The sequence below is a fragment of the Octodon degus genome, unplaced genomic scaffold (assembly GCF_000260255.1).
Source record: "Octodon degus isolate 3935 unplaced genomic scaffold, OctDeg1.0 scaffold00109, whole genome shotgun sequence".
NCBI lineage: Eukaryota > Metazoa > Chordata > Mammalia > Rodentia > Octodontidae > Octodon > Octodon degus.
The window spans coordinates 4,124,583-4,138,882 of NW_004524685.1; the positions used below are offsets into that span (position 1 = coordinate 4,124,583).

The window sequence follows — 14,300 nt, forward strand, 5'->3', positions numbered from 1 at the left end:
AAAAAAAAAAAAAAAAAAAAACTTAAAAAGTGACTTGTAATTTTATTGATTCCACAAACACAGTCTGCAGTGAAGCTAGATATAGAGGGAGAAAGGTCCACTTTCTATCCTCAAGGAAATTACTTTAGTGAGTGAATTAAACTTAATCTTGTTTATCATAGGCAAGACAGAAGTTTCAAAGGAGCTCTGTTTCTGCTCTGAGCCTTTTTTCCTATTAAAGAAAAGAGATGCCCATTGGCTGGCCATTCTGTGTCAGCCCACATGCATTCAACAAATACTGACCCTCAGTTTTAAGTTTAGAAAAAAAAAATCATGGAAAACTTAATTCCAACCACATATGGCCAGCCCATGTGATAATAGTGATCTGTTCAGTTGTGTGAACATGGGATCATAACCATACTGTCAGTGTCCATTCCTGAGTCTTCCGCAGAGTCAGGGAGGATGTTAACTCACAAATATAATTGCCACTTTCAGACATCATTTCTCTGTTTATTATGGCCAGTACATATACCCAGCAGCCCAGGACATGGCATGGTTTGTCTTTTCCTGTGAGCAGTGCTGTTGCTATGCATCTGAAGGGAGAAGAGATGGAGGAAAAGCAGAACAGGATAAATAGAAACAGTATAAACATTTGACTGTATGTTTACTTTTTTCTCCCCCCAGTGAAGAGTGAATCTACCAAGAACGTTGGCAGTGGAAATTGAGCACTTCTGGAAGGTGAAAATTCCCAGACAGTTGCAGAGGATTATGCATTGCTGGACTATTGGATGATCAGTGGGCAGTGGGAATATTAATTGTCTCTAAAGTAATTAAATAATCTAAACTTTTTTTGGTACAAAAACATCTTCTAGACTCTTCAGTTAATTGACCCCAGAAGTCCCCTTTTTGGTAATGTGTAACACTTTCTGCACTTAGTCCTTAACATGGTTAATTCTGTAGGCTGAAGATGTTTTGTTAGTTTGCATCAAAACTAAACCAACCTGAAGACGGCCTTCTCTAACAGAGCTTCCCTAAGGAGAGCCGCCACGCCGGGTACCACCTAGCCCAAGAGGAGTAAGCCCCTCAGTTGCCTATTCCTATTTTGGGGATTTATTTGTAACTTATCCCATTGTACTTGAGAAACTCCCAATGCAATGTCTTCTGGAAAGGCTAGGTCAGTACTTAGCTACTGTTTCTTATACTGAGATCAGAAAATCAGCAGCTCTACATTGTTTGAACAATCATTGTTAATCAATCTGACACTTCTTGCTCACATAATGAGATGTCTTAGAAATTCTGTGCCTCTTCTCTTTCCCAGTCCACTCTCAATTCCACACAAGCAGAGAATTGTGATGACCAGTTTGTGTCCCTGTAGCAGATAATGGGATACAGATTTCGTAACTATAATGTCGATCATGTCCTGTGTACATTTTAAGTTGGCATATACTGTATATTGTATCTGATTTAATCCAACAATAACCAAAGGGAAAAAAATTGAAACTAGTGTATTATTGAAATGTATGTGTGTTATTGAGTGTATGCATGGCTTAATTTATACCTTATGGCAGCTCACTATTTGCTAATTTTATTGGAATTTCTACAGTTGTGAAATAGCACTAGGACTATAAAAGATTAAAAGATTATTACATCTGTAATGCATCTGTGTACTTAATAGTTAAAAAAACTGATAAAATAGGGGATTTAATAAAATTCATTATTAGTTTACAGTTGGAACAAATTCTAGACCCTCTCTCCCCCCCAAAAAAGCCCAAAGAAATGTTGCAGAAACTTAGAAAGATTAGAAATATGAGCAGTTACAAAATAAGCTCCAGAGTTTGTGTAACGCAGTGCATGAGTACCTCTGGATAGAAGCTGGAGAAGAAAAGTCCAAAAGACAACAGTGTCTGAAAGGCCACTTCATAAAGTACCAGTGGAGCCGCTCAATAGCACATGCCTGTGACCCTGTGTTGTGGGAGAGGTTGAGACGGGGATTGTAAGTTCAAGCCCACACTGGGCAATTCAGTGGGATCCTGCCTCAAAATAAAAATTTTTTAAAGAACCAGGGAGGATGCAGCTTAGTATTAAGTCTGTGGGCTCACCATTCCAATAGCCAAAGAAGAAAAAAGAAAAGTAGAAATTGTTTTATAGAAAGTTAGCCCCACAATCTGAGAAATATTTATATTTCTTTATGTATAAATTTTATTTATATCATGAAGCAACTTCAGGAATCTCATATTTGAAGGAATTTGTGTAGAATTGTTTGGTTTCCAGTATTACTAGATGGACGACTAAATTGGGTTTCAAGCGATTCAGACTTAATCCAAAAGTGAAAAGTCTTGAAACAGGCAAGAGACAGGATGAGTTGAATCAAATTTGTAATAGGGTTGTTAGGAAAAGTGGGATAAAGTACACAAAAAGAGCGTACGATCTGAGTATCAGGGCGGAGAGGAATTTCCTGAGAGTGAAATATGTTATGATGTAGTCTCATTTCCAAGAACAATGTTGAGCCCCATCCCTTCTAGAATTTAAATTGAAAACTGGACAAAACCCAAAAGAATTAATTCTGTGCTTTCCTGTGCCAAAGAAGAAATGAGGAAGCAGGGTTGGGGGTGGTAGCCCTTCGTGATCTAAGGCATCTTTGCCATCTCTATTTTCTAGAATTTGGGGGCCTGCCCCTTAGCTCAGTTCTTTAAGTGGATGCTTCAACAAAGCAGTCAGGCTCAGGTTGCTGTGGTTCGATCCCCACAACTCAAGCCAGGGAATCATGTCCTGAAGGCATTCGGAGCAAAAAAAAAAAAAAAAAAACCTTCTATTTTCTAGAATTCTATTAGACTTTTCAGTTGTAACCTTTTTTTTTTTTTTTTTGCAGAACCAGGGATTGAACTCACACAACCTATTCCTTGGGAAAGAATGTAGCTAGCAGAAGTCGCATAAATAGCAGCTCATTTGGTTAGTTACACATTCGTTTGCATAGGATTTATAATAAATGTGAATTTTAGTAAACAGGCATGTCAGACGTGGTGAGAGTGAAGTTTAATAATTCACTGGGAGCCCCAGAAGTGTGTAGTCCTCTTTTTAGAGAGGTCCTATCCCTTTTGGATTCTTGGCAAATTCTGATGTGTAAACAAACTCCTGGACCCATGTTAAGTTCAGCATCCTGCAGTTTGTTCATGAGTCACATTTTAGGAGAAAAGCTTCACCTGGTCTCATTTTTTAAACTGACTTTACAGAGAATCTAGGCTTTGCATAATTGCTAATTATATGTGGGATCAGTTGTAGACAACAATATAATAAAACTTGTATCTATTCCCGTTATAAGAATTCAGCCTTGGGGCTGGAGAGATGGCTCAGTGGTCTAAAGCACCTACTTGAAACAAGCTTGGCAAAGCACAGGGACTGCGGTTCGATCCCCCAGCACCACATGCCAGCCAGCCCGCCCCCTGGTGGGCTGAGCTGGCCACACACACACACAATAAATAAAAATAAATAAATAATTAAAAAAAAAAAAAAAAAAAAAAAGAATTCAGCCTTACTATGTTAGGTATTTGATATTCTGAAGCTGAGCCAGTTTGGCCAGTTTGTTTCACTATAGCAGATAATGGGATACAGATTTCAGAATATCAAAATATATTAAACACAACTATAATATCCATCATTTCCTTCTTACATTTTAAGTTGGCATATACTGTATATTGTACGTGATTTAATATTACTCAGTTTATATTATCTCATGTATTTTACCTCATTTAATACTACTAAATTTTATATAGAGATGTTGGTCTACTTTTATTTTTAATTGTAAACTACTGTACTCCATTGTGTTAAGTTTACTTTCAGGTAGACATTAATTCATTTTTTTTTTCAGTGCTGAGGTTTGAACTGTTGCCGAGGCAAATGCTCCACCAGTAGGCTACACAGCCAGCACCTGTTAATGCACCTTGAATTATTAACCAAGCATCCTTCCAAGTCCAAGTGATAGAAATGGAAACTAATGTCAGCGTGAGGGACAGTTTATTAGTTCATATTTGGGGGGTATAGGCAGGACTACCAAGCACCGGAAAAGGCATCTTGCCGCCACTCCACCTCCCCACCCCTGCCCACACTCAGCTTTAGTCCCACCACCCTATTGGTTTTACTGCCCCGAAAGATTCTCTCTTTGGGGTGAGGGTCTTTGAGGTAAGGATGGTAGATAGTAGCAATTGGCAGTTTCAGATTACTTCATTATAATCAGTGAAAGGATCACATTCTTGATTGATAGGAATGACATTTTCCCACAGAAAGAGGAATTATTAAAAGAAGAGTATAGGAGGCAGGTGAAGAAAGACTGGGTGTCCACTATACCCTGTTTGAATTTGAGTAGTGTATCAGTGTTTACTAGAGAGAGAAGCTTTCAGTGACCCCTGCCCCCCAGAGGCAAGTGTGGTAGAGTGCAAAAGATCAGTGTCCTGGGAATCTGAAGAATTGCCAAAGGCCTGCAGCCCACCACAGTGTCCCTCATGAGTCAGTATCAGGAAGCCAATGAAAAGCTGAAGAATCTGCACTGGAAGCAGGAGGTGACATCCAAGACAAAGGCAAAACTGGACCACCTCAAAGAAACAGAAGCAATCTTTCCTTCTTCATTTCCATGTAGTACACCATTCTGGTGACAGTCTTGCCTAGAGAGGCTCCTCCACACCCAGAACCGTGTTGTGCCAATTTGTTTGCATGTTTCTTACTCAGGTTGACATAATCAATTAACTACACAAGTAGGAAGAGGCTTTTTGATGTGAACTGAAAGCAAAAATAAAATTCAAAATTAACTTGTCATTTCTGCTTGATAATGTTGCTGCTTTGCTTTTCCATTAGGAGACCCTCTTCTTCCTCATCTCTGTGTACATGGTACATGTTGCTGATCTGATCGGATGCACATGCCAGCAATCCATTTTCTTCATCAATTTGGAAAGTTTTTTCAAGTTTTGCCAATATTTGAAAAATTAGAGAAGGGACTGGCCTGATAGCTCAGCAGACTAAAGCGCTTGCTTTAGGCAGAGCACACCAGCCAGGGTTTGATCCCTGGTGTGGCGTGCCGTACCGGTCCCACCTGCCGATCCCCGGGCATGCTGAGATGGCAGTTGGGGTGTGGGTGTAAGCGCCTATAATCCCAGACTCTTGGGAGGCTGAAAACAGGAGAATCACTATGAGCCTGATCTACATAGTAAGACCCTGTACAACCTGTAGAACCTGTCCTAAATACAGGAGGAAAAAAGAAAAAGGAAAAAAATTCAAAAGAAAAATTAGAGAGTTTTGAAATTAGCTATATTAGGAGAAAGTACTTTGAAAATAAAGGGTAGTTAAATAAAAATTGAATTTAAATGAACTTTTGAGGATCTTCACTACAAAATATTTCTTTCAACTTTGTTCCTTGCAAACTGTAAAGAGCTAGGAAGTAGCTCAGTCATTGTCTTAAGTGCCTGACAAGGACAAGGTACTGAGTCTGATCCCTAGTACAAAAAAAGAAAATAATAATGTTTTCTCTTTAAAAAATAATAAAATGAAATAAAATATGCTCTTTAAAATGAAGTATATAAGTGTTTTCTCTAGTGAGGTATACCAAATATATAATTTAAGCATTGACAAGCAGTTGTACCCCTGTATTGTTTCCAATTTTATATTCTTTCTAAATACCAAAACCACTTAACCTGACCTTTGTACCCCCATGACTTAGTCTTTTTTTTTTAATTCATCTATTTATGTATGTATGTATGTATGTGTGGGTGTGGGTGTGTGGGGGGGGCCAGCTCAGCCCACCAGGGGGCAGGGCTGGCTGCATGTGGTGCTGGGAGATTGAACTGCGGTCCCTGTGCTTTGCTAAGCTTGTTCTAAGTAGGTGCTTTAGACCACTGAGCCATCTCACCAGCCCCCTCATGACTTAGCTTAATTTTACAATTTCACTTTATTTCTTTTCACCTTCCAGTCACAGCATCAATGAAGTCATTTTCATTCTTTTGTATATCGATACCCAGTTTTCCAACACCATATTGTCAAAAAAATTTTAAGTTTTATTTTTATATATACATGTTTGCAGTTCATAACAAATATACACCATTTTTTGAAGAGAATGTCCTTCATTATGTCTTTGGTAGCTTTGTCAAAAATAATTGACATATATCCATAAGTTTTTATCTGAGACTTTTCTGTTTCATTAGTTTATATATATATCCTTTTATGAAAGTATGTTTTAGTTACTGTCATTTTGTAGTCTTCTGATATTTGGAATCAAGAGGCATGACATATCTAGCTTTGTTACTTTTTCTCAGGATTTCTTTGATACTTAGGGTCCTTAGTGCTTTTATATGAGTTTTAGGACTTTTTTTCTGTTTCTATGTAAAATGCCTCTGGAATTTAGGTAGAGATTGTATTTGATCTATAGATTGCTTCGAGTAGACTGGGCTTTTTGACGAAATTAGTTCTTCCAGTCCATAACACATTGTATCTTTCCATTTATTTGTGCTTCAATTTCAGTATAGCTCTTTCCACTTCCGTAGTTAAAATTTATTGTGTATTTTAGTTTTTCTGTTGTAAATAGTGATCTTTTAATTTCTTTTTTCAGCTAGTCCATTGTGCACAGAAATGCAGTTGGATCTTACAACTTTATGGAATTCATTTATTCTAAGACCTTTGGGTGGATTATATATTTTCAGTATATTAAATCATGACATCTGCAAACACTATCATATCGCTTCATTTTTTATTTGGATATGTTTTATTTCATTTCTTATTCTTGCTTAATTGCCCTGGCTGAAACTTCTAAAACTGTTGAATAGAAATAATGAGTGTGGACCCTTAAGGTATCTACCAATGCTATAAGGCTGGAGAATTCTGAATTTGACTATTTATCCTTATCAGTGAATTTTATGTATTCATAGGTTTTAACGTTTAATTAGTGTTCTTTTCTCTCAGCTTGAAAATTTCTCTGCACCATTTCTTGTGAACCCAGAAGACGATACACTATAGCTTTTGTTACCAAAAACAGGATTTCCTGAACTGCTGTAAAATGTACCAACGATGATACAGTCAATTTGAAGTGAACAGAATATTTTGAGAGGACTGGTGATAATAGGTCTTTTACTGTAATGCATTTTTAAAATTTAAACACACGTTTTCCATCACGTCTCATATATGCTTTTGCTTAATAGTATCTCATAAACTTCCTTCACAATTGCATTTTTTCATTTTGACTAGATAATTGACCAGAGTAGATACTTGCAGGGGGTTGTCTTTGAGTTCACTGATTCATTCTTTTGTGTGAGCATGTCTATTGTTGAAACTCTTGAATGTTTTACTTCACTCATTGTATTCTTTAGCCCTGGGATTAGTCTATTTGAATTTTCTTTCTTTCTTAGACTTCTCATCTTGTTCCTGTATTATTTCCCTAATTTTGTTAAGTTGTGTATCTCTGTTTTCTTGTAACTCACTCAACTTGTTTAAAAGGATTATTAATTTTTTGTCATTGAGTTCATAAGTCTGTTTCTTTAATTTTTTATTTTATTAGTACATTTGAAGTACATAATGAATGATTACATGCATTGTGGAGAATTGATACATGTACATAAGATCTCAACTGCTTTTCTCCCACAACCCCCTTTTAAAGATTTTTTTGGACAGCATCAGATTTATTTTATAATTCCCTATCAAGTCAGTTAACACGAATTCAGAGTAAGAGCCAAGGTAATAGGCAAGAAAAGCACAAAACATGTAAGACAGAGTAAACTTTTGTATAAATACTGTCCTTAATGGGTTACAGTAACTTTTCTTCTTTTTTTCTATTGTCTATCTTTAGTTTTACACTTTATTTACTTACTAGTTATTTCATGTAAGAGCAAACCACGCTGTATTGTGTATCTGATTTACTTTGCATAACATTATAGTCCTAAGGTACATCCAACTTTCTACAAATGACTCGTTTATCCTTTTTGGCGGAGTACTGCATTGTGCTTAATACAACATTTTCCTTATCCACTCATCTGTTAATGGGCAGATGGCTATTCTTAAGATTTAGGTATTACAGGGGGCCAGGGAGATGGCTCCGTAGAAGAACCATTTGCCTGGCAAGCACAAGGGCCTAAGTTCAGTCCCCGGTTCCACCAAAAAAAAAATTTAGCTATTACAAATTTTGCTGCTACCAGCATGAGTTTGTGTACATCACTGTGATACGATGTTTTTTAATTTTTTTGGAAAGATATCTAGAATGGAAATAGCTGGGTCAAATGGAATTTCTATTTTTAGTTTTTTGAGGAATCTGCATTGATTTCCATAGTGCTTATACTAGTTATAATATACTCCCAATGACAATGAAAAAGGTTCCTTTTCTCCCTCCACCCCCACAGGCTTTCCAGCACTTGTTATTTGATTTCTTGAGAACAGCCATTTCTGGAATAAGATGGAATCTTGGTGTTGTTTTAATTTGTATTTCTTAAATGACCAACATATTGAAGATTTTTTTCATGTATCGGCCATTTGTACTTCACCTTAGAAGTGTCAATTTCAGGTGCTTAATTTTTGATTGGGTCTTTAAATTTGGGGGTGTCTCTTCTTTTTGAATTGTCTTTATATTCTAAATATTAGTCCTTTGACGAGTAGCAGGCAGAAATTTTTTCCCATTTGGTAGGTTTTCTCTTCACTCTGTGAGTAGTTTCCTTTGTTGTGCAGAAGCGTTTTAATTTGCTATGAACCCACTTGTAATTGCTGTTATATGTTGTGCACTGAGGTTCTGTTCAAAAAGTCTTAGTCTAAGCCTGTTTCTTCCAGAATTCTACCTACTTTGTCTTCCAACAGGTGGTTTGCCTTACTATTTAGATCTTTCAACCATTTTGATTTTAGTTTAGTGCATAGTGAGAGATTTGGTCTATCGTTTGGCATGCAGGTAGCCAGTTTTCCCAGCACCATTTGTTAAGGAAACTGTCTTTCCTCCAGGGAAAGTACCTGGCCCCTTTGTCAAAGATAAGGTAGCTGAATATGCTTGGAGTTGTTTTTGCATCCTGTAGTCTGTTCCATTGATCCACCAGTCTGGGATTGGGGTGGGGTGAGGGCTTGTGTGTTTGGTTGGTTGGTTGGTTGGTTGGTTGGCTGGTTGGTTGGTTGGTTTTGGTTGTTTTTTTTTTTTCCCCAGTACCGTGCTGCTTTTAATCTCTGGAGTTTTGTATCATAACTTGAACTCCAGCAATGTGCTGTCCCCTGCCTATGTTGCTCAGAACTACTTTTGCTCTTCTACATCTTTCCTGGTTCCATGTGAATTTTAGGATTACTTTCTCCAGTTCTGTGAGGAATGTTGTGGTATTTTGGTTGGGGTTGCATTAAATCTGTGGAGCAGTTTTGGAAGTATGACCACTTTGACAATATTGGTTCTACCAATCCAGGAACAGGAGATATCTTTCCATTTTCTAACGTCCTCTTTGATCTTTTTCAAAGTCTTGTAGTTTTCATTGATAGAGGTCTATCACACCCTAGTTAGCTTAATTACTAAGTATTTCATTTTTTTAATGTTATAATAGGTACTGTTTCTGTAATTTCTTTCTCAGTGAGTTTATTATATGTACAGAAACACTATTGATTTTACAGTGCTGACTTTGTGCCCTGTTATGATACTGAATTTGTTTATTAATTGTGGAAGTCTTTTGTTGAAGTTTTTGGGCTCTTCTATTGAGAGGATCATGTCATCTGCAAATACTGATACTTATTTTCCTATTCATATTCCCTTTATTTCTTGTCTAATTGCTCTGACTAACTCTATTGAACAGGAGTGATGATAGTGATATCCTTGTCTTGCTCCTGATTTTTCAATTTCTTTAGTTATTAATGCTTTAAGCTTTCGTTGATGTCATGATTTCTTCCTTTTTGGTGACCCTTGTATTTGCATTGGTATGTGCATGTGTGAGGCAACTGTCGTCTCTTCCAGCCTTTCTAGGTTTGTTTAAGGAAAGACCTATGCCAGCCAGCCCAATTTTGGTTCTTTATAGACCCACTGATAAAATCCATAGCAAGTGAGTGCCTTCTTCTAGGTATCTGATCAAATGGGGCTGCTGGGTGACCTCCACTGTCTCTTCTTCCCATGTGAGGTCACACACTGTGCTCCCTGGATACTAATTGAATTCCATGTTCATACAGTGCCAAAGGTTGAGCTCTGTGATCAGTCAGAGCCTCTGGCTGCATTCCGCTTGCTTATTTCTCTACCTGCGTGAGGTACCTGAGTGTGTTCCATGAGTTGGGGTCACTGGTTGAGCAGAATCAATCCAATTCTGTTTTACCTTTCTGGAAGCACCCTGGAATGCAAGGGATGCTGAACATTAGCCTGGGGCTTTCTGTTCCCCACTGGAAAATAGATTCAGGGAATCCTTTTGTTATGTGAGGGTGTACCCGTCTCGGAGGGTTACCATGGTCAAAGTGAAAGCACTTTTACCTTTCTAATGTGTGTGTGTGTGTGTGTGTGTGTGTGTGTGTGTGTGTGAAAGAGAGAGAGACATGAGTACTTCCTGTTCTGGGATTTTCATGAAGGCATTTCCTGCATAACTGTTAATCAGTAGTTCTGCATGAGAGCTTCCTATTCCAGCATCTCCTGTTACTTGATACTATAATTCTTAGAAAAGTATTCTACCACTGTCTCAAGGATTTTTGTTAAAGTCGCTGACACCAATTCTGTAATTCCTGATGCTGGTGTTTTCTTGACCTGAATGGATTGATAGAAGGGTTTTAGGTCAATAATTAGAACAATAGTTTGCTGGGGTTCAATCCCCAGTGTGCCGTGCCAGCCCTGCCCACAGGGAACACTGAGACGGGGATTGAGACTGAGCATGTTGGCTCACACCTGTAATTCCAGCGCTTAAGAGGCTAAAAACAGGAGAATCACTGAGTCCAATCTATGTAGTGAGACCCGGTAGACCCTGCCCTAAACACAGAAAGAAAAAGAAAAAGAGTAATAGTTTAAAGACTGAAATCGAGAAATGGAAGTTTTCCAGTTGTGCCACCAGGCATGACCACGAAGTCCATAGGTACACTAGCAGTGTCAGCTACATCATGACTGGGCTGGCCAACAGCAGCTAGGTTTTTTTGTTTGTTTCCTTAACAAGGATTTAAGACTGACAAGATTGCAGAGATATTAAATTATGAACTCTAGAGTCAATAAGGTACCATTATTCCTGTTTTATATCTATAAGCAAGCAGGCCCAGCCACACCGAGTGATGTGTTCACGGTCACATAGAGAGTGTTTAGAAGTCCAAACAAGACAAGTTGAGCTTCACAGGTCATGTCCTTGACCATGGGCTCTGTTCTAGTCGCTATAAACTGTCCTGAATTCATGCACTGTTTCATGATGTCAAATGAATACCATCATTTACTGCTGTTTAAATAGAAATAATTTTAATCATTTAGGTAATACATTATGTTGGCAGTTTTTCTTAAAGGCTTTCCTCTTCAGTGATGGAAATCAAGCTGTTTCTCCACCATATTTTCCTGAATCTTATATCCCTGTTACTCGCAGATTTTGCCCGTTTGAGTGTAAAAACTTCACTTCGTTTCAGACTCTTTCATTCCTGTTTCTTTTAGTGGTTTCCAGGTTATTAACCATCAGATCTTTTTCATTGTCCACTGTGAATTGCCTACTGCTGAACTAAACACTTCTCAAAGCTGTGGCAGCAGACCTACGACCACATGGCCACATCCAGGACTGCCTGGCTAAGAGGGCCTGCCTGGAAAGGACCTAAGAATGCAAAGATAGCTCTTGGCAACTGACATTGACATTATACTGAACTGCAGAAGAAACATGTGCTCAGCATGCTGGTGGATCCAATCATAGCTGTTGGACCTTGCTTGGAGGCGGGACGGACTTTGGGGCTCAGACTTGGAGGGGAACTAGTACAGCAACATGAAGGGAAGTGTAATTTTGTAACCTGTTGGAAACTTTGGGGAGGACTTCAGAAGTGGAAATGGGGTTGGAGAAAATCCACGAAAACGCATAAACAGACAGGAGAGGCCTTCAAAAATGTGAGTCTTAATTTCATGGGATAAAGGCAAGTATTCATGCTTTGAATTATACAGCCAAGAAGAAGAAAATTGAGCCATAGGATTTTTTTTTTAAGTTCATGATAATAATAGAGAATGGTCAGGTTTATTGTGGGACTATGTGATTTTTTTTTTTTAAGAGAGAAGTTTCCTATCTAGATAGGGAATGATATAGAAAATACTACATGGTGGTTTCACTTACTATTTCAAAAAACTCCATTTCTCCTAAGTTCCTGCCAAGCACTCGAGGTTATTTTTACTGTTAGAAGAAATTGTCACACACCACCTCTTGGTATTGTGATTTCTTTTGGCTCCTTGTACATTTGATTCTAGTTTAAGTGCATATGGTATAAATCTGTGGTGCAAAGACAGTCCCTAAAGCCCAATAACTTCTTATTTTTCCTAGAGCCCCTAGTGGTCCTACTTTTGACTGGGCTGCTCTCTGTTCCTAAAGAAAAATACTAGAGTTCAATCTCTGTGTTTGGAAATATCAGGGGCTAGTTAACAGGACACTGTGATACTGTGCTCTTAGGGCCTTCAATAACATAAAAGAGACAGCAATTTTTTCCATGTTCCTGACAGATTGGAAGGTGTTTTTTCAAATTCTATGCCTTAGATCTCTGCCTGGAAAGGTTGGTCAGTTGTTCAGCCAACATCCTTGGCCTCCACAGCGATTGCAGCTTAAAAGCCTGTAATAGTTTCTGCCACATTTGGACCCTCACAAACAAAACTTCTAAGCACTGGAAATGGAAAATTTGAGGTGGTGAAGAAAGCCAAGAAAGTGTGGGTATCCAGTCTTCCAGGTAATGGACTGAGTAAGAAGGAGGCTTCTGTTTGTAGCTGACCTGTGTGGACAGAGAAAGGAGAGAATAATCCAGATGTTCTTTTCGTGCTTTCTTAGGTGACAACTGGGCCATTTGGTTGGGGGATTTTGTTTTGTTTGTTTAGCAGTTCTCTTTTTTCCCTGACCAACTTGTATATCCCTTAAAAAAAGAAAGAAAACAAATTAATTATTTAAACTACCAAAAAGCATTTTATCTGAACTCCTGTAGCTTAGCCCACCCAAAAGTGCTTTCGTATTCAGTAACCTCCTGTGGTGCCACTTAGTCCTTCTCCCAAGAGGAGTAATGAGTGTAAAGTGTGGGTCACGTGCTGTACAGAGCTTAAATCACATGGAAGGACACTTATCTTGGCCACTGTCTCAATACTAGGACAAAATGCACAACACTCACAATTTCAAGGAGGCAGGTTTATTTTGGTTCCAGGTCCTGGTGAGCTGGTTCCAGAGCTGGAGGAACAGGATGGCAAAAGCACATCATGAAGAAAAACCTATGGTAGCCAGAACACAAACAGAAAAGCTGGGGCCAAGAGTGTACCCTTCTAGGTCTGGCCCCAGCAGTGTGCCAACTGCCAGCTCCCACGTCCCAGCAACAGCACACTCAGCAATTGAACTCAGTAGCTGAACTCACTGGAGAGTGCAAGGCCCCCATGAGAGCTTCACCTTCTAAGTGTAAGATCTGGGGCCCATATTAGATCTAAACCATAAGAGCATGGTGCAAATCTGTTGTTTGCTACCTGACGTTGATCCCCTTTTTTCTGGTAACAATACTTTGAGTAACCTTGGGAAGCCACCAGTTTCCTTTTATACTCTGTGGTTTTAAATGGAATTGAGCTGTACATGAACTGCTTGATAGATTTAATTAACTGAAACAATGAGTGTCTTCCAGTTCAGTCCTCCACATGTTTGGTTCAAAACTTTGCAAGTGACCTGAGCTGGTGTAGTCTGAGGGAACTACAGAAATGTGGACGAGAACAAACAGCGCACGGACTTTCCTCTGCAAGTGTGAGCCCATGTTGCAGCTGTTGGGAGATCGAGCCCCGGTGATGACTGAGAAGAAACTGTTTGGGTCTCCTCCCACCCCCATTCTAGCAGAATCTGATAAAGAGGAAAGGAAATGTAGCACAAGTGAGAACCTCTGGAGTATAGTGTGGACTAAATTGAAATAGTGACTTTCTGGGAATTGTGCATAGCCCTTTTGTTTATATCCCATTTGTAACATTTGTTTATATCCCATTGTAACAGGAATGGAATCACAATGTTTCTTGTGCATTGCCGAAGGAAGTGAGTGAAATGGTGTGGCAGCCCAGTTAATAGTTTTCAGCACAGTTGGCCATTGGCGTTCTTACTTTACAGTAGTGTAGTAGCTAGCTATTCTATTGTCTAAAATACATTGGAACCTTCAACTTATGTGCTTCATAGGCTGCAGCATTAGGAGACTTGGGGAAA

The 14,300-nt window shown here is 38.7% G+C and overlaps 1 protein-coding gene across 2 annotated transcripts in view; it reads left to right on the forward strand.

Moving 5' to 3' along the window:
* Positions 1 to 1,634, forward strand: part of Znhit6 (zinc finger HIT-type containing 6) — a 52,769-nt gene extending 51,135 nt beyond the window's left edge. For both annotated transcript variants that reach the window (XM_004639284.3, XM_023699071.1), the window contains one exon: positions 664 to 1,634. In XM_004639284.3, the coding sequence (XP_004639341.1) occupies positions 664 to 704 (41 nt within the window). In that variant the 3' untranslated portion in view covers positions 705 to 1,634. The remainder of the gene's footprint in view (positions 1 to 663) is intronic.
* Positions 1,635 to 14,300: the final 12,666 nt, after the last annotated feature.